This window comes from Epinephelus lanceolatus, chromosome 13 (assembly GCF_041903045.1).
Source record: "Epinephelus lanceolatus isolate andai-2023 chromosome 13, ASM4190304v1, whole genome shotgun sequence".
Lineage (NCBI taxonomy): Eukaryota > Metazoa > Chordata > Actinopteri > Perciformes > Serranidae > Epinephelus > Epinephelus lanceolatus.
In genome coordinates, this window is record NC_135746.1 from 11,590,183 (window position 1) to 11,613,643 (window position 23,461).

General features: G+C 41.5%; 2 protein-coding genes and 1 pseudogene across 2 annotated transcripts; all 3 read right to left on the reverse strand.

Moving 5' to 3' along the window:
• Positions 1-5,696: 5,696 nt before the first annotated feature.
• On the reverse strand, positions 5,697-13,095 carry LOC117271135 (leukotriene B4 receptor 1-like). The gene is made up of 3 exons (XM_078173733.1): positions 12,995-13,095; positions 12,521-12,664; positions 5,697-9,671 (listed from the first exon to the last, which is right to left on the reverse strand). The coding sequence occupies exons 2-3, from the start codon at positions 12,603-12,605 to the stop codon at positions 8,848-8,850; spliced, it is 909 nt and encodes a 302-aa protein (XP_078029859.1). The 5' UTR covers positions 12,606-12,664; positions 12,995-13,095; the 3' UTR covers positions 5,697-8,847.
• A 642-nt stretch (positions 13,096-13,737) lies between these two features.
• LOC144466468 (uncharacterized) lies at positions 13,738-16,148 on the reverse strand (annotated as a pseudogene).
• A 2,545-nt stretch (positions 16,149-18,693) lies between these two features.
• On the reverse strand, positions 18,694-19,914 carry LOC117271138 (leukotriene B4 receptor 1-like). Its single transcript, XM_033649244.2, has one exon. The coding sequence runs from the start codon at positions 19,858-19,860 to the stop codon at positions 18,952-18,954; it is 909 nt and encodes a 302-aa protein (XP_033505135.2). The 5' UTR covers positions 19,861-19,914; the 3' UTR covers positions 18,694-18,951.
• Between the last annotated feature and the right edge of the window lie 3,547 nt (positions 19,915-23,461).

Consider the following 23,461-nt stretch of genomic DNA (forward strand, 5'->3'; position numbering starts at 1 on the left):
AATGTATACACATGCTGCTTTTGCTCTTTAATGATTATAACAGTAAAACAAAGACCGACCCTGCTGTACAGGAACCAGTGAAGGGAATAGGGATGTAACGATTACCGATATTACGGTAAATCTCGGTTAATTTTTACACGGTAAGAATCACCGTTTATGTTTAAATTAATTGCATTATTGCGGTGGATTATGAGGATATGTAATAACAGCCTCATCTAAGTCTCGCGATGCAGGCGCTGCATGAATGCGTAGCTTGTGTAAACACAAAGAATGAAAACATGGCGGAAGGTGGTGATAGCGGCACTCAGGACATTTCCTCCCAACTAAATGCACAAAATCTGAGGTCTAGGCGTACTTTGGGTTTCTGAAGAATGCCAAGGGACAGCTGGTGGAGGACAAATATCCTGTGTGCAGAACATGCAGAAAGAAAGTTGTTGCGAAGGGTAGGGAAGCAGGGAAACTTTGCTGATATTCAACCAGCTGAGTGTCATCACAGTGTGCGCAGATGAACGCTGTTTGACTTCCCCTGGAGATCCCTGCCCATCCATTGGTGGAGGTCCAGGTGCTGGCAGCAGCACGGGGGTGAAGCCAAACACGGTTCATCTGCACACACTGTGATGTCACACAGCTGGTTCAGTATCAGCAAAGTTTCCCTTTATATTCATTGTCTTGTGTGGCGATCAGCAGTGATGTGGTGGTTCACTTTCACACTGTGATCTGTAGCCTATAGTTCAGCTTTAGCTTCTAACTATCTTTGTCTTTTTAACCTGTTGTTGCTGCTGAGTCAGTTTGACATCCTGGATATATCCTTCAAACACACACTGTAGACCCCTCTGTCTGCTTCTCTCTGGAATCACTCTTTCATTTTTACAAAAATATGATAATATTTCTTCAGGGAGTGCAGTTAGTTACAGTGTGGGCTCCATGCTTACTCTGACAGCTTGTCGGATCATCACAAAGGGGCGGGGCTTAGCGAAATGTCAGTACAAGGCAAAATGTAAAGACACATTTTCTCCCTTGAGTCATCTTCCTGGCTGTCACCACTCTCCGCCCACGACTTACATTTTGACTGACTTAGGAAATGATGCTACTGAATTGAATTAATTTAGAAAGGAATGGATCTTGTAAGATTGATATGTTTTGGGATGGTTTTGTATTGTTATATGATTTTTTGGTTAGTGTTTGGGATATCTATTACGTATTATTTACGTAACGTATACAGTGACTGGGAGAGTTGGGTCACATGTATATGGGCAGTGACACTAATAATCTATATGAACATCTCATGTCCACCTATGTGTGTTTTTTTTTTGGTTGGGGAGAAAGGATGAGTGGGTTGCCGTGTTTAATGTTGCCCGCACTTTTTTGTTCACTGTGATCATTTTGATTATAAGTTTGTACACCTTATGATAAGTTGATTCTTTTTCATTAATATATTTATTTGATGTATTTTTGGTCACAGTGACAAGCAACTCTCTACGGGCTTTTGAAGGATGCGATAAAAATGAGAAAAATGAACTTTGAAAAGAAAGTGAATGCTGGTAAGCATATTATGTGTGGTTATGTGTGTAGCGGAAAAGTCAGAGCCAAGGAAATGAAGGGATTGCAGCAGCTGACATCACAACACCAACAAAATAAAGGACAAGGGTCCAGTATAACTACTGGGTTGGTCAGTTCCATAAAATGGACTGGAGACTTTACTCTCTCGAACATGCATCTGGTTGGGTCTGTACACTCCCTGCAGCTAGTTTCAGTTCCCCAGCAACCACCCAAAAAAGGGTTTGTTGAGTCAAACCAGTGAAGGGTTATTTTAAACAACCCTTTGCGTCATTTCCCAGCAAGGTGTGTGTCACCGAACCGTTTTTTTTTTCCACTGACCCGTCCCTGCTTTTCTAGTGACCTTTGTGCCACCAAACATGGGTGTTTTAAGCTAAAAAATGATCTCTTCCAACGATAACCAACTGGTTTTTGTGCCCTAATGTAATCACACATTCACCACAGTGTTGTTAACAGATTATGGTCTGTTGGAGAAATGGGCTTTCAGTCCATCCATCCATCCATTTTCATCTACTTATCCAGGATCAGGTCGTGGGGGCAGCAGGCCAAGCAAAGCACCCAGACATCCCTCTCCCCAGCAACGCTTTCCAGCTCCTCCTGGGGGACCCCAAGGTGTTCCCAGGCCAGATGAGATATGTAATCCCTCCAGCGTGTTCTGGGTCTGCCCCGGGGCCTCCTACCAGTGGGACATGCTCAGAACACTTTCAACAGGAGGCGCCCAGGAGGATCCTGATCAGATGCCCAGACCACCTCAACTGACCCCTTTCAACACAAAGGAGCAGTGGCTCTACTCCAAGCTCCCTCCGGATGTCCGAGCTCCTTACCCTATCTCTAAGGCTGAGCCCACAGAGGAAACCTATTTTGGCCACTTGCACCCGCAACCTCATTCTTTCGGTGACTAGCCAGAGCTCATGACCATAGGTGAGGGTTGGAGCATCACTGCAGAAGCTGCACCAAACCGCCAATCCATCTCACACTCCCTCGCTTGAGGCAGAAACTCTCTCCCAACCAACAGGGGTCCAATGGGACATTTTTCTGACTAACGTGGCTTTAGAATTTTGAGCCATCAGAAACAAAGGCAGTCCCTGGCGACAGAGACAGTGGCGCTGATGAAGACCTGAGAGTTGCAACGCGTTGGTCTTTCTAATTTATACTGCCATGCAAAATAAAGGCATTTTAATATTTGCACAAACCCTACAGTGTGCCAGATTGTTTTGAAGGGGACTTGCATTTTATATTTTTTGATTGAACACATACGTCACTCATGCAATGAGCCCTTCACGAGATGGAATGGGCAGTCCCCATTTTAGACCCATGAATACCTCTATTCCCTACAGGCGGGATGAGCAGAGGGATATTCAGTTGGTTGCAATCTGCAACCGCGAGATGCCACTAAATCCAACACACTGCTCCTTTAATTAAAACCACAAATTAATTTCCCCAGACACACACGAGGCCTGACTAGGAAACACTTTGAGACATATTCTTAATTGTGGTATCGATCTTCTCATCCAGCTCTCAGCAAAAAAGCAAATAAATGCATTTCTCAAAATAAATCTAACATCAGACTTTTGAGCAAAAACAGGAACAAGTTTTGTGTTATTGTAAATACTCCCTGATTAGATGGATTTAGCAGTGAGTTGGAATTTATCATGGTGCAATCAGTGACTAGAATCTAATTATAATTTGAAAAGTACGAGATGTGATTTATAGGCTCCATAACCATAATTACACCATAATTTATTCTTTGCATGACTAAACAACATCTTTTCACCACACTGTATGTAGTGCACCGACAGAGAAATAATAAAACAGTTTGCTTAGAGGTTGTTTTAGTTTTGTTTTCATGCTCACAAACACACCACTACACCACCCTTTCAGCATGCACGTTTATAAGTGATTCTGTCTCAGATGATTTCTTCCTCTGTGGGTAAAGATAGCCCCCTTCTGATGACCAGAAATGTGTGTTAAAGATCACGAAAAAATTGTGAGCGAGCATCTTGGCAGCGGTACATGTGCTGAATTTAGAGGAGAAGTCATGTTTGCATGGGAAAGGGATGCTTTCTTTTTTGAGAACCGGCCAGAGAAAACCCTGCCTGGGCCCAAAGGAGCAGCTGGGGGAAACACTGAGTCACAAACGGCACATACACAAACTCCCCCGCAGTAGTCTTGACCCTTTAGTTGGACTGGTTTTTATTAACAATGGTGTCTAGACAGAGTTCAGCACAAAGAGGATTACTAGCTGACCCAGCCTGCTGTCCACACAGCCTGAGGAGAAAACGTAAATGGAGGTGTTTCCTCTGCCTCTGATGGCACGACCAGCAGAGTAACTACATGAAAAAAGCTCCTATTCTCAGCCACACACAGGGGAACACCTCCCCGAACCTCCTGGTTTACAAAACATATCAAAGTGTCAGTTACAGTCCCGTCGGAAATTAATAAAAAGAGAGCACATAAGGTGAACTGGCTGAAGAGAGAGTGTAAAGTAAAGGAGAATAAAAAGATGTAGTGAGGGATGTAGCCAACTATCATGAGACAAGCCAGTTGAAGAAAAACAAAAAGCTTTATTGAGAATTATTTGTACAGCGACTAAACAGTCACAGGCCATAAAGGAAATTAAGTGAAACATCAAACGACAACAGAGAAATTCTCTTAAGTTAAATTTGGAAGACACAGCCACTGTGCAGGGGAACAGTTCATACTAGGCTGCACCAGTATGGATGTTTTCAACTGACACGATAACCGATATTTCACAGTTTGTATAAGCTGTAGTTTATGTCACATGAGGGTAAGAAAGGCTGAGATGTAGTGAGAAATATGGCTGATTTAATATTCCATAGCTCTGACTGAACCAAATCAAACTGACATCACTATTACCAACACAACAAAAACAAAGAACAGTTGTGACTCTTCAAACCTGCCAACATTAAGCCTACCATCAACGCCCCTGCCCCCATATAACCCTACACTACAGATGAACATGATAAATACAAGGATGTGAAAGTAATATGACTTTTAATCAGTATTAAATTTATAGTTAACGGTAAGAAAGAGGAAATGATGAAGCCAAGTATTGCTGTGTAGTTATCTGGTGTATCAGTAAAGTGTATAAACTACACTGCAGAGTGGAGCCTCTACTAACAGAGACAAACACTGACAGCTGACTCGTGAACATCGGCAGGTCCACATTACATCTGGTGTGTGAAGTTTATGTTGTCACGTTGCATCTTTATAAACATCGTCCCATGATAGACTAGCCTACAACTACCAAGTAACACTCAACTCAGACAAACAAACAACTGTGTCTCACACACAGACGCAGCCAGAGAGATAGCTATACAAATAATCGCTAACTGTAGCATCACATGGCTATCAGTTATTACGAACTTTAACAACAGACGGTCCTTCAGTGCCTGTTTGGCGGTTGGAGATCAGACCCTCGGTGCAATCCTGTTGTCTTCCTCTGGAACTGTGAAAGACGTCCACCCGACATGCGACATGTTTTGCCCTCACAACAGCGAGCTGCAGTTCTTCTTTTTCTTCTTCTCTGTGTTTATTTGCGGCTCACAAACCAAGTTTAAAGGTACACGTACTGCCAGCCACTATGTCAGGTGTGTAGAAGCTGCCCGTGTTAAATCAATGAAAGCAGTCTGGCTTCCTATTATCGGCGCTATTTATCGGCTACCATTTTAATTATCTGAATAATGCATAATTATAAAAAAGTCCCATCATCGGCCGATAATTTGTGCATCCCTAGTTCATATCATTAAGAAGATGCCGCAATGACCGACACACAGAAAAAAAGTGGATAATAAACATTGTGGCATGTACTTAAGTACAACAGATAACAACAAATGTCAGATATTTGTACTTTACTTGACTTTTTCTATTTTATGCCATTTACACAGGGTCGCAGGTCCTTAAAGTCTTAAAAGCCATTGAATTCAGTAATCTAAAAATAAGGCCTTAAATGGAATTAAAATGTCTTAAATCAATTTTTCATGATGCAGAACAACCAGCCCTTCACCTAGCTTGGTCATGTTTTATTTTACTTGAACATTTGGGCAAAATTTTCCCTTACCTCAAGTAATTAATGTCCGGTCATGTTTTTTTTTTTTTTATTTGTTTATTGTAAAATTGGTATTTGATTTCATTGCAAGTGGCATGAAAAAAGTAAAAAAAAAAAAAAAAAAAAAAAAAGTCTTAAATCTAGCTTGCCTTAATTAAGCTGTAGAAACCCTGTTATACACTCTACTTCATTTGAGTAAAAAATATTGCATTTTTTATAACACTACAATTCGTTCACAGCAGTTAGTTATATACAAACACAATATAAGAATATAAAACATAGATTAAAATACAGTAACAGTAGACCATTTAAAACTAAGATCCATCTCAACTAACATCAGTTACTTTGATACTTTAAGTGCATTTTGCTAATAATATTTCTGAAATAATAATACTAATATGGGTATTCACTTTCTTGCTGAGAATTAGGTGAGAGGATTGATACGACTCATGTCTGGACTGATATCAGTCTTCTCACTGGACAGAGCTTTTCATTTAAGTAACATTTACAAAGCAGAAGTTTTAGCTGTAATATATTTACAGTATGATATTGTCGCTGATATTCACACTTTCTGACATTAAAGTACAAAAGTTCATTCAAAACAAAGCAAGATGGTGCACATATACAACACATTCTCATTCCCAACTCGTCAAATGGTCAGAGGCCCGACACATCAAACTATGACGCTCTAGGCGCTCCTCCAGCATCAATTTTGGATGCTCAGGTACAGCGTATCAATTTACATAGCCTCTTTTCTTGCCTGATTCAAAGATCTATTAGTCGAATCCAGACTGTTAAGAATTCAGCTGCCAGAGACAAAATGACATCACTCCAGTTTTAGCTTCTAGGCTCCCAGTATGTTTTAGAGTCGATTTTAAGATTTTACTGATTACTTTTAAGGGTTCCCCATGGTCTCTCTCACAGCTATATCTCCGACCGCTTAGTGCCGTAGATGCCAGGATGTACTTTGAGGTCCTCGGGCAGCTGATTTCTTTTGTCTGTTCCAGAGGCCCAGCTGGAAACTAAAGGGGCCCCGAGGCTCTGGAACAATTTGCACGAGGAAATCTGGTCGGCCGAATCAGTGATCTCTTTTAGGTCCCTTCTTTATACACACTTTTATCGGAGAGCCTTTCCTGATTTTACCTGAGTTTTAAGTTCATTTAGACTGTCTTTTATTTCCCTTAGTTTATATGCACTAAAGTGTTTTTATCAGTTCTTTTAAAAGTTGCTGTTTTCATGTCTTGTCTGTTTTACTTACTGACATGTAAAGCACTTTGTAACTCTGTCTGAAAAGCACTTTATAAATAAAGATTATATTAACTAATTTTTTTAAGTAAACGTAGGTAACAAACTTTGTTTTCATGCTTCCTGAAGTTTAGGCAACAAAAGTACGTGCTCTGTTCAGAAAAAACATGGTTTGGCTTAAAACGAGTACGTCTGTTACTTATGTAATGTGACATCATGCGACATACACGTCACATACATCATGTGACATAGGTCACTATCATAGCATGCTACACATGCTAGCACACTACACGGTTATTAAAACAACTCATTGGAATTCTGGTTGCAAACGAGACACAAACAGCGAACTCCCAGGTGAAAGTCCTGAGTTTGTTTGACTGATATTCCCCTCTCATCCACCCTGTACTGACTTTCTCACTCTTTATACTATGGCAGTTATGTGGAGTGTCAAAAATGGCGCCGCCCGGTCATACCACCACTAAAGGGTACCTCAGTGCATTGGTAACAGGCTACTAACCAAGTGTCGATATTTGACGTGTTGGGACTGAGATCGCGTTGATATATACTATTAATGTATTGTAATCTCTTTGGGATACAATAACGTCACAATACAACCCGGTCTCACTCCGAAGTTGTCAAAATCCGGTACTTGGGCAGTGACTTGTGGCGTCAGACACTGATGAAAAAAGCTGTCCTTTAACAGCCAGAAATAAGTTAAAGTGGCTAAAATCCAAGTAGGGCGGGTGGGAGGGGTGGTGTGTGGGTCCAACAAACACCAATTTTCACCCAGGAGAGTGGTGTTTGTGTTCCATAAGATTATAAAGCCAAACCCTGTTCTTTTTTTCCTAAACCCAAACATCTGCATTTGTTGGCTAAACGTAACCACAAGCATTGGTTGTTGGAGGAAAACAAAAACATTCATTCGCATTATTGTACTGACGTGGTGCATTTATTTTAAAGACACTGTATATAAACAGTAAATTTCTTGTGAAAACAGAAGTGTATTTTGAAAGAAGACAACGTATGTAACAGGCGTAATTGACACAGCATCCCTGAACGTCAACAAAAAGAGAACCAGGTTATCTCTAACATTATGTGGACATGGAAGGTCCATGAACAAATACCGATATGTGATGAGGTCAGAATGAGAATGCGTTGCACAATACATCAACACAGTTTACTTGAGACAAAATATATACAATATATATATATAACAAAAAAAAAAAAAAAATCCAGTGAGAGCTGGAAAAGTCTGCCGTTTGAACATGTGTCTAGCTTTTAGCAGCCCTAAACAGAAGAAAAAAGAATGAATGAATAAATCAATCACTAAATGAGTTTATACATCTGTTTGAATCATAAGTACAGCTCACTTCACCTCTATTTTCGTCTGTTTCTGTCTGTCTGTTGCTAAATACTGGAGACAAATGGTCAGTCCTCTCACTGGATGCTCTCCAATACAAACACTATTCAGTCTTTTCATTAACTGTTGTTTCCTCTGCCAGGATCTCTCCCATAAAAGCTAAGATGCTAAGACATACACTGTCATTATCAGTTAAAAAATGCCAGCTAAGGCTTTACACATCTACGTCAACATACACACAGAGAAAAATACATTTTGAAATAAAAAATATGATTATAACCCAAGTTCATTGGTATTGTCTTGTAAATGTGATAGAATCTGTCATTTACTTGCTGATATTTTGACTCTTTGCCTGATTCACTTTAACAAACCTCTATTTCTACAGCTCTGGCTCAGCACCAGTTGAAATCAGCACAGAGCTCATTTGAGGGGAGGCGTTGCTTAACCTCAAAGTTCATTATTGAACCACAAACTTTTTTTCATTTTCGCAAGAAATAAAATAGTTCCCCAAAGCGTTGTCAGGGTTCTGCAATCTCTTTAGATATCCGGTGGCTTTTCACAGAAACATTAAATGTTTAAACTTACAGGAATGGAAGCTTCTGCATTAACAACAGCATTAATGTTCCCTTTTTTGGCACAAAGTGCACAAGTTTCTAGAAGCAAAAGCATAAAGGAGTGGATCCACACAGCTATTCACAAATGTCAGTGCTCCAGCAATGTTTGAAGCATCCTCAGAAAACTTCATCAGCCTCTCGTTTTTGAGTGAAAAAGCTGCCACACCAAGCACATTTATTATATGATGCGGCATCCAGAGGACAAAATAGGTCAAAATGATACTTGTGACCAGCCGGGTCGTCTGTGGGTTGTTGAAGAAAGCTGCCTGGTTCACTTTTCTGTAAAGACCGATGTATGACAGTGCCACAACAGCTATTGAAACAGATCCTACCACAGTCTCTGTCAGCTGCACGGCCACCTGCTGGGCCTCGGAAGAGTAGTGAGGTAGGCAGCTTGTCCAGTTCTGATCTGTCTTCAGCTGCCGGACCACTAAAGCAGAGATGGACAGGCTCATTGCAACCAGCCAGAGCAGAGCCACCAGCCTCCTCCTTCCTCGCTGATCAAAGAACTTCTGCAGGCGCACCACCTGGAGGTAGCGCTGAATGCTCAGCACACTCACAGTCAGCATGCTTCCATAAATGCTGCAGTAAATGAGAAATGACAGGAGCTTACAGGCCACCAGGCCAAAGATCCAGCCATTCAGTAGAGCGTAAACCCACAGAGGCAGGGTGATCAGGCAGAGCACGTCTGATATGGCCAAATTCAGCATCAGAATCTGGCTCAGGCTGGACATGTTCTCCCAGTTTGGTCTGAGGATGATCACAGCAATGTTTCCAGGAACTCCCAGCAGGAAGCAGAAAGACAGCACCAACGAAGGGACCAGACCTCTGGAGCCCCAGGATTCAAGAGGTGGATGTCCAGGAGAGGAGACGTTAGAAGTGACCATAGAGGAGTTGAGTTGTTCCATGCTGCAAACTTGCTGACAGAGAAGCTGAGCGTTGTGCACTGAGCCAGTGATGATGACAACTGTGTCAGTCAGTCAGGGGAACAAGATGTTCCCCTTTGATGTGTAAAAAGAGGAAGGAGGTAAAAAAGAAATGATTGGTGCAAATGAATTGAACTTTTACCCGGATATCACATATTCTGTCACGGCTGTACTTTTTCTGGTGCTTCATTATCTGATTACATTTCACCTTATTCTGTTTCCTGCACAGGGGACAGTTTTCAGCACAACACATTCAGGGAAGTAAAAATAAAGCCTAAGGACCACTTATAATATCTGCAACAGTTAAGACTTTACACATTCAAACATGATGCAAAGGTAAAGCATTTCCCACAACAATAATCTCAATTTTTTTTGGGGGGGGGGGATTAGTCTGTTTTAATGTGTAACTTTGTCTAGACTGACAAGGTGTCAGTCAGTGTCTGTATAACTGGCATGTTTTTATATTAGTGTTTGTAATGATTTGACAGGAAGATTAGCAACTCCTAAGGTGGAAGCTAATGGGGATCCGAATAAAGAATAATGAATTTGTTCCCCATCAAAAATGATCCAGTCATGTTTGTTCATCATTAAACTGAAAGGAATCTAAAACAACATATGCTTTCTACATAAATGTTACACCCCGAGACACCATGATAATGCGCCAACAACATTTTCGGGGAGAAAAATGGCAATTCTTTTGTCATTTTCAGACGTAATTTTAACATTCAATGATATATAGTACAACACTGGGGTCCAACCTAACTGATGTTTCTGCTGTGTTTATTTTATCTACTGTGTTTCTTTGTTAGTCTTTGATAAACCAAATCTACCAGCATGGAAGCTAAGCAATGTACCGCTCTGGTCAAGGCCACAGCAAAACACTTTTTAGCTATCAAAAAAACCCAAAAAACATCTATATCAGTTTAACTATACATTACACTTGGAATATTTTCTTTGCTTTACCTTGCACACAAACCAATAAAGGCAGCAGTAGCCCATCAACTCTTGTGTTCTGTGAAGTTAAATTACGTTTTTTGTCAATGGAGACTGGTGGCTTTGAGATAACGGCTTCAGTTCCCCATTAGAAAGGGCTGACAGCAAGGTAGAGTGGTGACAATATTCTGAATATAGCATTCACTTAAACTAATTTGTTCTGGTGGGCCTTTTACTAGGTGGATAAAAACTAACAAATTGAGGCAGTGTTGATGTGACGCAGGGGTTTTCTACCTCGAGGTTATTGTAAACGAACATTGTGATGCCGTCTATGTAGCCTATCTATTTTTGAAAGTAATGAGTAACTTGAGTTTTGTAATTAAAAAATATATTTTAATACAGCCTGGTGTATTTTGACAAAATAAACTCCCCACAAGGTCCATTTAGTAGCTGTTAAGCTGTACTAGAGCCTTCAATCATATCGCATGATCTTCATCAGCAGATGGAGCTTTCTTACTTGTCATAGAATTGCAGATGTTCAAATTTCTTGTATTTTGGGAGGGGTACCCAAAGGACTTGTTGACAGCTGTTGACAAACAACTTCTTGTGACTTTGAGAAGCCCTTAAGGGGATACTTTGCAGATTTTTAACCAGGTCTGTGTCACCATGGTGTGGGGAGTGTGTGCAGATGAACAGTGTTAAGGCTGCCCCCGAGCCACCAGCATTCAGAGCTTCCCGCCTATTCACTGGCCAAACTCCACTTAATGATGCATAATCTGGTGGATTTTTGCTCACGTCACAGGTGGGGGAGTTTCCGCCGCTGCCAGCAAGGGGGAGAAGCCAAACACTGTTCATCTGCACACACTCCCCACACCATGGTGACACAGACCTGGTTGAAAATCTGCAAAGTAACCCTTTAAAGTGGTCAGGGAAGTACGAAGCAGCAACAGAGAAAACTCCACCTGCTGATGAAGATCATGTTATAGGATTAAATGCTTTCCCAAAGCCAGGAATGAACTTTGACTTGAGTATTTAGTGTGCAATAGAACTTTTCAGGTAATTAATCCTGCTATCCACAAACACTATGTCAGTATGATAACAGTAATAATTGAGTCTTTGACTGATGTGTGTCTGTATCACTTTAACATTGGTCCTTTGACTCTTTACCGGATTCATTCTTGACTAACTTTACTTTTACAGCTCTGGCTGAGGACCAGTTGTAATCAGCACACAGTTGACTTGATGTGAGACATTGCTAAACCTCAAAATTCTTCATCATCTGCAGCTCTCTATGACAAATAAGACAACCACACCCTCAAACTGTGTATCAGCAGGGGAAGTACAGTCTTACAGTATGACTAAAACTATGACTACTTTTCATATCTGCAACAGTGAAGACTTCACATTTGTTCCCCATCAAACATAATTCAGTCATGTTTGTTCATCATTAAACAGTAATGAATCTAAAACAACATATGCTTTCTACCTAAATGTTACACCCTGAGTCACCGTGATAATGCGCCAACAACAACAACAATCACTTTCGGGTAGAAAAATGGCAATTGAGAAATACAACAGTACATGAGATAGGTCAGGAGCTTACAGGCCACCAGGCCAAGTTTCCAGCCGTACAGTCTAGTGTAAATCCACAGGGGCAGGGTGATCAGGCAGAGCACGTCTGATATGGCCAAATTCAGCATCAGAATCTGGCTCAGACTGGACATGTTCTCCCAGTTTGGTCTGAGGATGATCACAGCAATGTTTCCAGGAACTCCCAGCAGGAAGCAGACAGACAGCACCACCGCAGGGACCAGACCTCTGGAGTCCCAGGAGGCAGGAGGTGGATGTCCAGGAGAGGAGGAGATGTTAGAAGTGACCACAGAGGAGTTGAGTTGTTCCATGCTGCAAACTTGCTGACAGAGAAGCTGAACGTTGTGCACTGAGACAGTGAGGATGGCAACTGTGTCAGTCAGTCAGAGGAGCAAGGTGATTTCCCACGATGCATTCAAAGAGGAGGAAGTAAAAAAAAAAGAAACTGAATTTTTCATACGTAAATTATGTTCCATGCATAGATTGCATGGCTTTAGAATCTGATGCATTTTCCCACATTTCCTACACAGGGAACAGCTTTCATCACAATAGAAGTAACAAGAATAGATGTGCTGCATCATGGAAATGCGTCAAAAAAGCAAATGATATCTACAACTGCTATTACCGCTACTGATTAAATGTTTAGAGGTCATACCGGACCAGTTATGACCATTAACACAGCATCATGTGTTGTTCTTACCAAAAACAGAGCAAGATAACTTTCTTCAGGACTTTGTTTTGTCTCCAGGGCCAAAGTTGATGCTCACTGTGATGAGCCGAAGCATTTACTCAACAAGCTGAAACCTACACTGTGTCCCACATGACAACTTTCAGCTAATCTCTTCAGACATCTACCACCACTCTTTCTCTCTCACTCAACCACACACACACACACACACACACACTGATCACACCATATTACAAACAGCATATATGCATCAAACTGTGTGAAGCTTTGCGGGTAGAATTACAAACTCTTTGCACAACAGCAACAAGAAAACCGCTTTGAGGTGGTCCAGCCAAAAATACTTAATGTAAGCTGGGGACCATTTCACTGGAACTGACTTGCTCAGGAACAGCTTGCTTCCATGTTAACGTCCTGTTAGCTGATGTCATCCACATACACTGCAAATTGCCCCCAACAGGAAATACAAAGGGACACATCTGAAACATTGATGCGTATCAAACAATCTTTAAAACCAGAGCACTACTTTTTTACACCTAACAATAAAGACTCCACATATTCAAATACAGTCAATTCCATTCAATAACAGTATTTATTAAATATGATGTCAAAGTTAAAGCATTTTTCACACAATGATGATTTGTTTCACATTCGACCTCACTCATAATGTTTGTTTATGTCAGTAATAAAACAACATAGCCTGTACATATGTGCACACATGCTTTCACTCGTAATGAAGAGTTTGGATCTAAGCCTTAACACGAGCCTGACCTCGTAACAGATCTTCAATTTGAGTATCAAAATGGCTATCGGAAATAGTTAATAATTATTAATAATAATTATTAATTATGTTTAATAGTGTGACTTAATTTACATTAAATCACCTCATGGGGCACCATGAGGGAAAATCAATAGCTGGTAAATAAAACAGGTCTCATAAATTCACTAAACTATCAATTTGAAAATTTGATTAATAATTAAATTAATAACTATCACTAAAATTGCCATATTAATAATATTGGTTGAAGGATTTCGGAGTTCCTGACAAAGCAGAGATTGACTATTCATTCACTTTTGTGCAACGCTGAAAAGGCAGCAGGTATGACTTCCAAACATATTCATTCATAAAGAAAGCAAAGCAACAAAACACACAAATTCTAACTAACTATATACAAATATGTGTGTGTGTGTGTGTGTGTGTCTGTGTCTGTGTCTGTGTCTGTGTGTCTGTGTGTGTCTGTGTGTGTCTGTATGTGTGAGAGAAAGAGACAAAAGGATGAGTGTGTGAAACAAAGGGCCGTCTGGCCAACAAAACAAAATGGCTGACAACAGAGGACTTCAAGATGGCGGAATCAAAGATGGCTTCAGATTGGGGGAGGATTTGGACAAAGACAAAGGAAAAGAAGCAGGAACTTTGTGTTGCCTCTTTGGGTGTAGCTCTGTTGAAAGCCAACTTGTGAGTGAGTATGTGTATGCAAAACATGTTGCAAAGGGTCTTGGTTAGGCTGTTAAGTTGCATGCAAAACTCTGTCTTTGACAGCAAACTAACATCACCTAGCTTTGGTAGAGCCAACTACCCAATAACATAACTGCAAACAATCACAGCACCAACTCAATAACAGCAATAGATTACAACTGAAAAAGTAAGTCTTGCTTAGCTTGTACAACTGCAATGATGCTATGCCCAGTCGTTACAATACCGATCCTGGAATGGATGGAAGAAAGAGTCACTTGGTGGTGTGCTGCTTTTGTTAGCTGGCAGATGAAGGCTGGAAAGAGCTGCGGTTCCAGAAGCAGTCTTTGCTGTGTCCTTGTTCCAAAGGTGCAGATCTGAGGAGGCCGGTAGCTCAGTGTCCTTGCAGGGCTAGATGCTGAGGTGCTAACTCAACTTGGTTCTCCTTGTTGCTGGAAAGTTATTTGCAAAACTTGTGTCTGGCATATTAACTTAATTGGTCTCCAGGTTCCGCTCCTGCTGTGAGCATGAATGGGTTGTGGTCCAGGAGAAAGAGAACAAGAGAGTCTTGGGAGCAAGAGCCTGTCAGCAGCTCAGGAGAAAGAGGGCAGAGAGAGTGAAGAGAGCAGAACTTCTCCTAAACTTTGTTTGGTGACATCACAGAGTCATATGTCACTGTGAAAGAACTGTCCAATCAAGTTTGACGACTGGTCTCTCACTTAGGTGTCACAACGAGACACCCTGTGGAGATGAATCCCAAATGACTGTCCTTTGTTTGAAGAACAAAGAATGTGCGGTCTCTTACCATTTCAGATGGCAAGACCCAGAGAAGAGCTTTCACATGTCTAGTTTAGATTTAATGACAAATCATCTGTGGTCCAGTGAATCCCAACAGAAGGATATCAATTTTCCCTGCAGCATCTTTTTTCCTTCACTTTGTCCTCTTTCACCTGAACCTTCACTTCTACAACTGTTCAAAGTTTTCTGAAAAGTCTCATCCTCAGCTCCTTCAGGTGTCTTTCTTTGGCTTTTCATCAGTCATACTACATCAAATGATCAGACTTCCAGGAAAGGTGAGCTTCTGCTTTAAAACCAGCATTAATGTTCCCTTTGTTGGCACACTGTGCACGTTTCTAGAAGCAAACGCATAAAGGAGTGGATTCAGGCAGCTATTTGCATATGTCAGTGATAAGGCAATGCCCCTGCTGTCCACAAAAAACTTCAACAGGCTCTCGTTTTTGAGTAAAACACCTGCCAAATCAAGCACATTTATGATATGATAGGCCAAAAGCACCTCTGGCGCACCACCTGTAGGTAGCGTTGAAGGCATGCTACTATAAATGCTGCACAACACAAGAGCACAGGAGCTTACAGGTCACCAGGCCGAGGTTCCAGCTGAACAGTAAAGAGTAAATCCACAGAGGCAGGGTGATCAGACAGAGCAGGTCTGATATGGCCAAATTCAGCATCAGAATCTGGCTCAGACTGGACATGTTCTCCCAGTTTGGTCTGAGGATGATCACAGCAATGTTTCCAGGAACTCCCAGCAGGAAGCAGACAGACAGCACCACCGCAGGGACCAGACCTCTGGAGTCCCAGGAGGCAGGAGGTGGATGATCAGGAGAGGAGGAGATGTTAGAAGTGACCACAGAGGAGTTGAGTTGTTCCATGCTGCAAACTTGCTGACAGAGAAGCTGAACGTTGTGCACTGAGCCAGTGAGGATGGCAACTGTGTCAGTCAGTCAGAGGAGCAAGGTGATTTCCCACGATGCATTCAAAGAGGAGGAAGTAAAAAAAAAAGAAACTGAATTTTGCATATGTAAATTATGTTCCATGCATAGATTGCATGGCTTTAGAATCTGATGCATTTTCCCACATTTCCTACACAGGAAACAGCTTTCATCACAATAGAAGTAACAAGAATAGATGTGCTGCATCATGGAAATGCGTCAAAAAAGCAAATGATATCTACAACTGCTATTACCGCTACTGATTAAATGTTTAGAGGTCATACCGGACCAGTTATGACCATTAACACAGCATCATGTGTTGTTCTTACCAAAAACAGAGCAAGATAACTTTCTTCAGGACTTTTTGTCTCCAGGGCCAAAGTTGATGCTCACTGTGATGAGCCGAAGCATTTACTCAACAAGCTGAAACCTACACTGTGTCCCACATGACAACTTTCCTGCTAATCTTTTCATACATCTACCATCACTGTTTCTCTCTCATTCAACCACACACACACACACACTGTGATCACACGATATTACAAACTCCAGCCAAAAATGCAGTGGTGGAAAAACGTTTGCGGACACCCCATGCATTTGTGAAATATTGCATTAAGAATCACTCTTAGGTCTTCAAGTGCAATTTCTTTTAGTACAGTCACAGCCAAAATACTAATTAAATCCTAAAAAAGCCATTAAAAACTTAAAATTGATTGGTTCCATAAAAATACATAAGAAATTTTGAGTATTGGGTAATTTTGGTACCAGTGATGAAGGTCGTTCTTTTTATTAAAAGACACAATTTTTGTTGCCAAGCTTCGTGTCTACATAAAGCCAGCATAATTGAAAGTTCTTCAGACACAAAAATGGCTAAAACAAGGAACCTAACGCAGGAAACACGCCTGAAGATAAAGATTCTCAGCCAGGAAGGGTACAGCTGCCGCCAGATAGCCAGGAAGTGCAGATGCATTCCTTCAGCAGTTGGATACACTCTGCAGAAATACAGACGAACCAACAGCTTGGAAGACAAACCAAGATCTGGGTGTCCAAGGGTTTCTTCAGCAAGAAATGACCGCATCCTGATCTGCATGTGCAGGCAAAACCGCCGAATGACATCACAGGAGCTTCAGCAGCAGTGGTCAAACCAAACTGGTGTCCAGTGTTCCACCCGCACTGTACGTGGCCGACTTTTAGATCATGGCTTAAGGTCCTACAAGGCTATCAAGAAGCCCCTGATCAATGAGAGACAGAGGTTAGCCCAGTGTCGTTGGGCCCAGGCACACAAGAACTGGACAGCCAGGAATTGGAGGAAGATTTTGTGGTCAGATGAGTCCAGTTTCCAGCTTTATCTTCCTCCTACTAATGTGAGGGTATGCAGAAGGCCAGGCGAAGCATTATCTCCAGCATGTACAGTACCTACTGTCAAGCATGGTGGAGGCAGTATCATGGTTTGGGGATGCATGAGTGCTGCTGGTGTTGGTCATCTCACTGTCTGTGATGGCACATTGAACTCTACCAAGTATTGTACCATTCTCGAAACCCACATGCTCCCTTCTGCGCGTGCACTGTTCCGTCGAGGTAAAAACTGGATGTTTCAACAAGATAATGCCCCTTGCCACACATCCAAGGCCAGTAGAACTTGGCTGCAGGAGCACAGTATCCAGGTCTTAGAGTGGCCAGCTCAATCCCTGGACATGAGCCCCATTGAAAATCTGTGGTGGATTATCAAAAGGTCTGTTTCAAAGCATAAACCAAAGAATTTAGAAGAATTAAAAGCAGTAATTCAAGAAGAATGGGACAAGATTACCCCTCAACAGTGTGAAAGGCTCGTGGGGAACATGCCAGCCAGGATTAGAGCTCTACTGCGTGCCAATGGCAGGACTACTAAATATTAATTTGATGATGTGATGGTTTATTTATTTTTTGTTCAGTTTTGAACACATTCTCTGTTATTTGTTGACTTTGATACCGACAATGTTGAGAACTGACATATTGAAACTGTCAAGAATCTAGTTTTGTTAGTTTTTCTTGTAAACAATAAACAAAAAATTATAATTTGTATTTGTTTGTATCTGTCTAATGCAGCCACACCTTTTGAAACACAAAAAAGATTTTTCCACAAATATTTCATGATAATATTTGAGATTGTGTAAAATTTTAAGGGTGTCCGAAAACTTTTTTCCACCATTGTATATAATGTAGGCTGGGGACCATTTCACTGGAACTGAATTGCTCGGGAACAGCTTGCGTCCATGTTAACGTCCTGTTAGCTGATGTCATTCACATACACTGCAAATTGCCCCCAACAGGAAATACAAAGGGACACATCTGAAACGTTGATGCGTATCAAACAATCTTTAAAACCAGAGCACTACTTTTTTTACACCTAACAATGAAGACTCCACATATTCAAATACAGTCAATTCCATTCAGTAACAGTATTTATTAAACATGATGTCAAAGTTAAAGCATTTTTCACACAATGATGATTTGTTTCACATTCGACCTCACTCATAATGTTTGTTTATGTCGGTAATAAAACAACATAGCCTGTATATATGTGCACACATGCTTTCACACGTAATATAAAATATCAAATTTCCCCACAGCATCTTGTTTCCTTCACTTTGTCCTCTTTCACCTGAACCTTCACTTCTACAACTGTTCAAAGTTTCCTGAAAAGTCTCATCCTCAGCTCCTTCAGGTGTCTTTCTTTGGCTTTTCATCAGTCATCCTACATCAAATGATCAGACTTCCAGGAAAGGTGAGCTTCTGCTTTAAAACCAGCATTAATGTTCTCTTTGTTGGCACACTGTGCACATGTTTCTAGAAGCAAACGCATAAAGGAGTGGATTCAGGCAGCTATTCACAAATGTCAGTGCTGCAGCGATGTTTCTATTGTCCACAAAAAACTTCATCAGGCTCTCGTTTTTGAGTAAAACACCTGCCACACCGAGCACATTTACGATATAGTATGGCATCCAGAGGACAAAAAAGGTCACGATGATACTTGTGACCAGCCGGGTCGTCTGTGGGTTGTTGAAGAAAGCTGCCTGGTCCACTGTTCTGTAAAGGCCGATGTATGAAAATGCCACAACAGAAATCGAAATAAATCCTATCAGGGTCTCTGTCAGCTGCACGGCCACCTGCTGAGCCTCAGAAGAGAAGCTAGATTGGCAGCTTGTCCAGTGCTGATTTGTGGCCAGCTGCCGAACCACTAAACGAGAGATGGACAGGATCATCGCAACCAGCCAGAGCAGAACCACCAGCCTCCTCCTTCCTCGCTGATCTAAGAACTTCTGTAGGCGCACCACCTGGAGGTAGCGCTGGACACTCAGGACCATCACAGTCAGCATGCTACAATAAATGCTGCACAAGGCAAGATAGGTGAGGAGCTTACAGGCCACCAGGCCGAGGTTCCAGCCATACAGACGAGTGTAAATCCACAGAGGCAGGGTGATCAGGCAGAGCAGGTCTGATATGGCCAAATTCAGCATCAGAATCTGGCTCAGACTGGACATGTTCTCCCAGTTTGGTCTGAGGATGATCACAGCAATGTTTCCAGGAACTCCCAGCAGGAAACAGACAGACAGCACCACTGCAGGGACCAGACCGCTGGAGTCCCAGGAGGCAGGAGGTGGATGTCCAGGAGAGGAGGAGATGTTAGAAGTGACCACAGAGGAGTTGAGTTGTTCCATGCTGCAAACTTGCTGACAGAGAAGCTGAACGTTGTGCACTGAGCCAGTGATGATGGCAACTGTGTCAATCAGTCAGAGGAGCAAGATGATTTCCCACGATGCATTCAAAGAGGAGGAAGTAAAAAAATAAACAGTATTTCAATTATGCAAACTATGTTCCATGAATAGTTTTTATGGCTTTATAATCTGATGCATTTTCCCACATTTCCTACACAGGGAACAGCTTTCATTACAACAGAAGTAACAAGAATAGATGTGCTGCATCATGGAAATGTTGGCTTGGAATTCTTGCCAGTAAAAAGCAAATGTTGATATCTACAACTGCTATTACCACTACTGATTAAATGAGAGGTCATACCAGACCTAGGTTACATCCCATGACAGTTATGAGCATTGACACAGCATCACGTGTGGTTCTTACCAAAAACAGAGCAAGATAACTTTCTTCAGGACTTTGTTTTGTCTCCAGGGCCAAAGTTGATGCTCACTGCGATGAGCAGAAGCATTTGCTCAACAAGCTGAAACCTACACTGTGTCCCACATGACAACTTTCCTGCTGATCTCTTCATAGGCAAGGCAAGGTAAGGCAAGTTTATTTGTAGAGCACAATTCGTACACAAAGTAATTCAAAGTGCTTTACAGAACAAGAAAATGCATTAAAATCACAATACAAAATAAAAACATAAATAATCATTATAAAATGAACTTTAAAAGAGAAGACTGCAGATAAGATCCTTTCAGTCATATGCACAGTGAAATGGAGCTGTTTTGAGCCTAGATTTGAACATTGTCAGAGTAGAGGCCTGTCTCACATCTTCAGAAAGACTGTTCCAGATTTTAGCTGCATAAAACTGGAATCCTGATTCCCCATGTTTAGTCCTGACTCTGGGCACCAGCAGGAGGCCGGTCCCTGAGGTCCTCAGAGTCCGAGATGGTTCATATGGCACTAACATGTCAGAGATGTACTTTAGTGCTAGGCCGTGGAGAGACTTGTACACAAGCAGAGCTGCTTTAATGTCTATTCTCTGAGCCACAGGAAGCCAGTGTAGAGACCTGAGCACAGGACTAATGTGCTCGTACTTCCTGGTTCTGGTCAGGGCTCGAGCAGCAGCATTCTGGATGTACTGCAGCTGTCTTACGGCCCGTTTGAAGAGGCCAGTGAGCAGGCCATTCATACATCTACCATCACGGTTTCTCTCTCACTCAACCACACACACACTGTGATCACACCATATTACAAACAGCATATTTGCATCAAACTGTGTGAAGCTCTGCAGGTAGAATAACAAACTCTTTGCGCAGCAGCAACAACAAAAACTGCTTTGAGGTGGTCCAGCCAAAAATATATAATGTAGGCTGGGGACCATTTCACTGGAACTGAATTGACCTATGGCTAAGTCCCGCCCTCAAACACGATGAGCCAATCACAGTGCGTATAGCCATTCCCATACACTCGGACATTCTCTGTCTGGATGTTCATTGAAATGCATTACAGAAAGTCAGTTTTGTTCAGTTTCATGAGCTTTTTCGATATGGATTTGAAGTTTAAAAATGGTCAAACGGTGTGCATGGGGTACATGCAACTCCGACACAAGGTATCCTGAGAGGCTGGGCGACGGGGTGTATTTTTTACACCTTAAACCACATCTCAACCGAGAAAAGTGTCTCCTTTGGATAAAGTTGTGTGGTAACGTTAGACCACAACATCAACTCAACGTGAATAAGATTAACAATGATGTCTACATCTGTTCTAAGGTAAGTCAACATCATGTTTGAGGCAACATATTGTCACTTTGCTGGAAAGAAATATAAAGTTATCTTTAACATCTCTAGCTAACGTTAGCTAAAGTTAGCCTAACGTTAGCTCCTAGCTGCGTTGTTCATCATGTCACCTTGTTTGCTGGGAGTTCATTAGCCTATTTTGTTCTAGTTTTGTACTTTCGTGATCATCATGCCACTCAGCAACAGTTACTATACTAGATGTTTATCAGATAGTGCTGTCGCAAAATTTAAGGAAATGATTCCTCCGTCGTTAAATTTAATACCATGTCCTTCAGTAACAGAGGTTTCCCGTACTGACTTTAACCTCTCCCGAATTGATCATTTTGTCGATAGCGCCGTAGGCTCGCTGCGAAAAACACTCGACTCTGTAGCCCCTCTTAAAAAGAAGTTAACAAAGCAAAGAAAGTTCACTCCTTGGTATAACTCTCAAACCCATAAGTTAAAACAAATATCGCAAAAATTTGAAAGGAATTGGCGATTAACCAAACTGGAAGAATCTCGTTTAATCTGGGCAGACAGTCTCAAAACGTATAAGAGGGCCTCCGCAATGCCAGAGCAAACTATTACTCAGCATTAATAGAAGAAAATAAGAATAACCCCAGGTTTCTTTTCAGCACTGTAGCCAGGCTGACTGAGAGTCACAGCTCTATTGAGCCTTGTATTCCTTTAGCCCTTAGCAGTAATGATTTTATGAGCTTTTTTAATGACAAAATTCTAACTATTAGAGGCAAAATCCACGACCTCCTGTCCTCAGATAGTACCTATCTAACCTCAAACACAGCTATAAGACCTAATATGTATTTAGATTGCTTCTCCCCGATTTCTCTTCAAGAATTGACCGCAGTGATTTCTTCATCTAAATCATCAACGTGTCTCTTAGACCCCATCCCAACTAGGCTACTTAAGGAAGCCTTACCTTTAGTTAACACTCATAGATACTCATACTTTCATTAATGTTGTTGTAAGCTACTGTCATTACCGTCTGTCCTGCATCTCTCTCTGTCTCTGTCTGTCTCTGTCTCTCTCTCTCTCTCTTTCTGTGTCATTGTGTCATACGGATTACTGTTAATTTATTATGCTGATCTGTTCTGTACGACATCTATTGCACGTCTGTCCGTCCTGGAAGAGGGATCCCTCCTCAGTTGCTCTTCCTGAGGTTTCTACCGTTTTTTTAAAGGTTTTTTGGGGAGTTTTTCCTTATCCGCTGCAAGGGTCCTAAGGACAGAGGGATGTCGTATGCTGTAAAGCCCTGTGAGGCAAACTGTGATTTGTGATATTGGGCTTTATAAATAAAATTGATTGATTGATTGATTGATTGATCGTACATCATTGTTAGCTGTTGTCCAAAGGGCTCTAGTTAAGCTAACGTTAACTTCTGGAGCTTAGCTTCATTAATTTATCTGTAATTCCAGAGATAACAAAGGTTGGCAAACGTTATGCTGAATGATTCAGTGTAAATACTGTAGCACCGAACTAACGGAGAGACACTGTTGGTAAAGATGGTAAAAAGGCTGTTATCCTTTTCTCATATTCTGAGCCAAAACCTTAACTTCAGTGGCACTTTAACTTGTTGTCTTTGATGGCGACAGCAACGAGATGCAGTTCACAAGCGTACACTGTGACCTGTAAATTTTGGCTTGTAATTTAAGCTTTTCATCGAGCTTCTCAACAATAAAATGATGAATATATCCCTCCAATGCATAGTTTAGGCGCTTTTGGTTACTTCTCAATGACATCTGATCGTTACGTCCCCAAAAACCATCAATTCCCTCCTGCTGCAAAATGCCGTGTACTGTGACACCTGCCATAGCGCCGGTCA

Bases quoted from the DNA above. Each gene is read 5' to 3' on its own strand.
- LOC117271138 (XM_033649244.2), bottom strand. From the start codon at position 19,860: ATGGAACAACTCAACTCCTCTGTGGTCACTTCTAACATCTCCTCCTCT.
- LOC117271135 (XM_078173733.1), bottom strand. From the start codon at position 12,605: ATGGAACAACTCAACTCCTCTGTGGTCACTTCTAACATCTCCTCCTCT. The intron at 9,672-12,520 runs GTCTGGTCCCTG...GGGGCTCCAGAG, and splicing joins TGCCTCCTGGGACTCCAGAG to GTCTGGTCCCTTCGTTGGTG.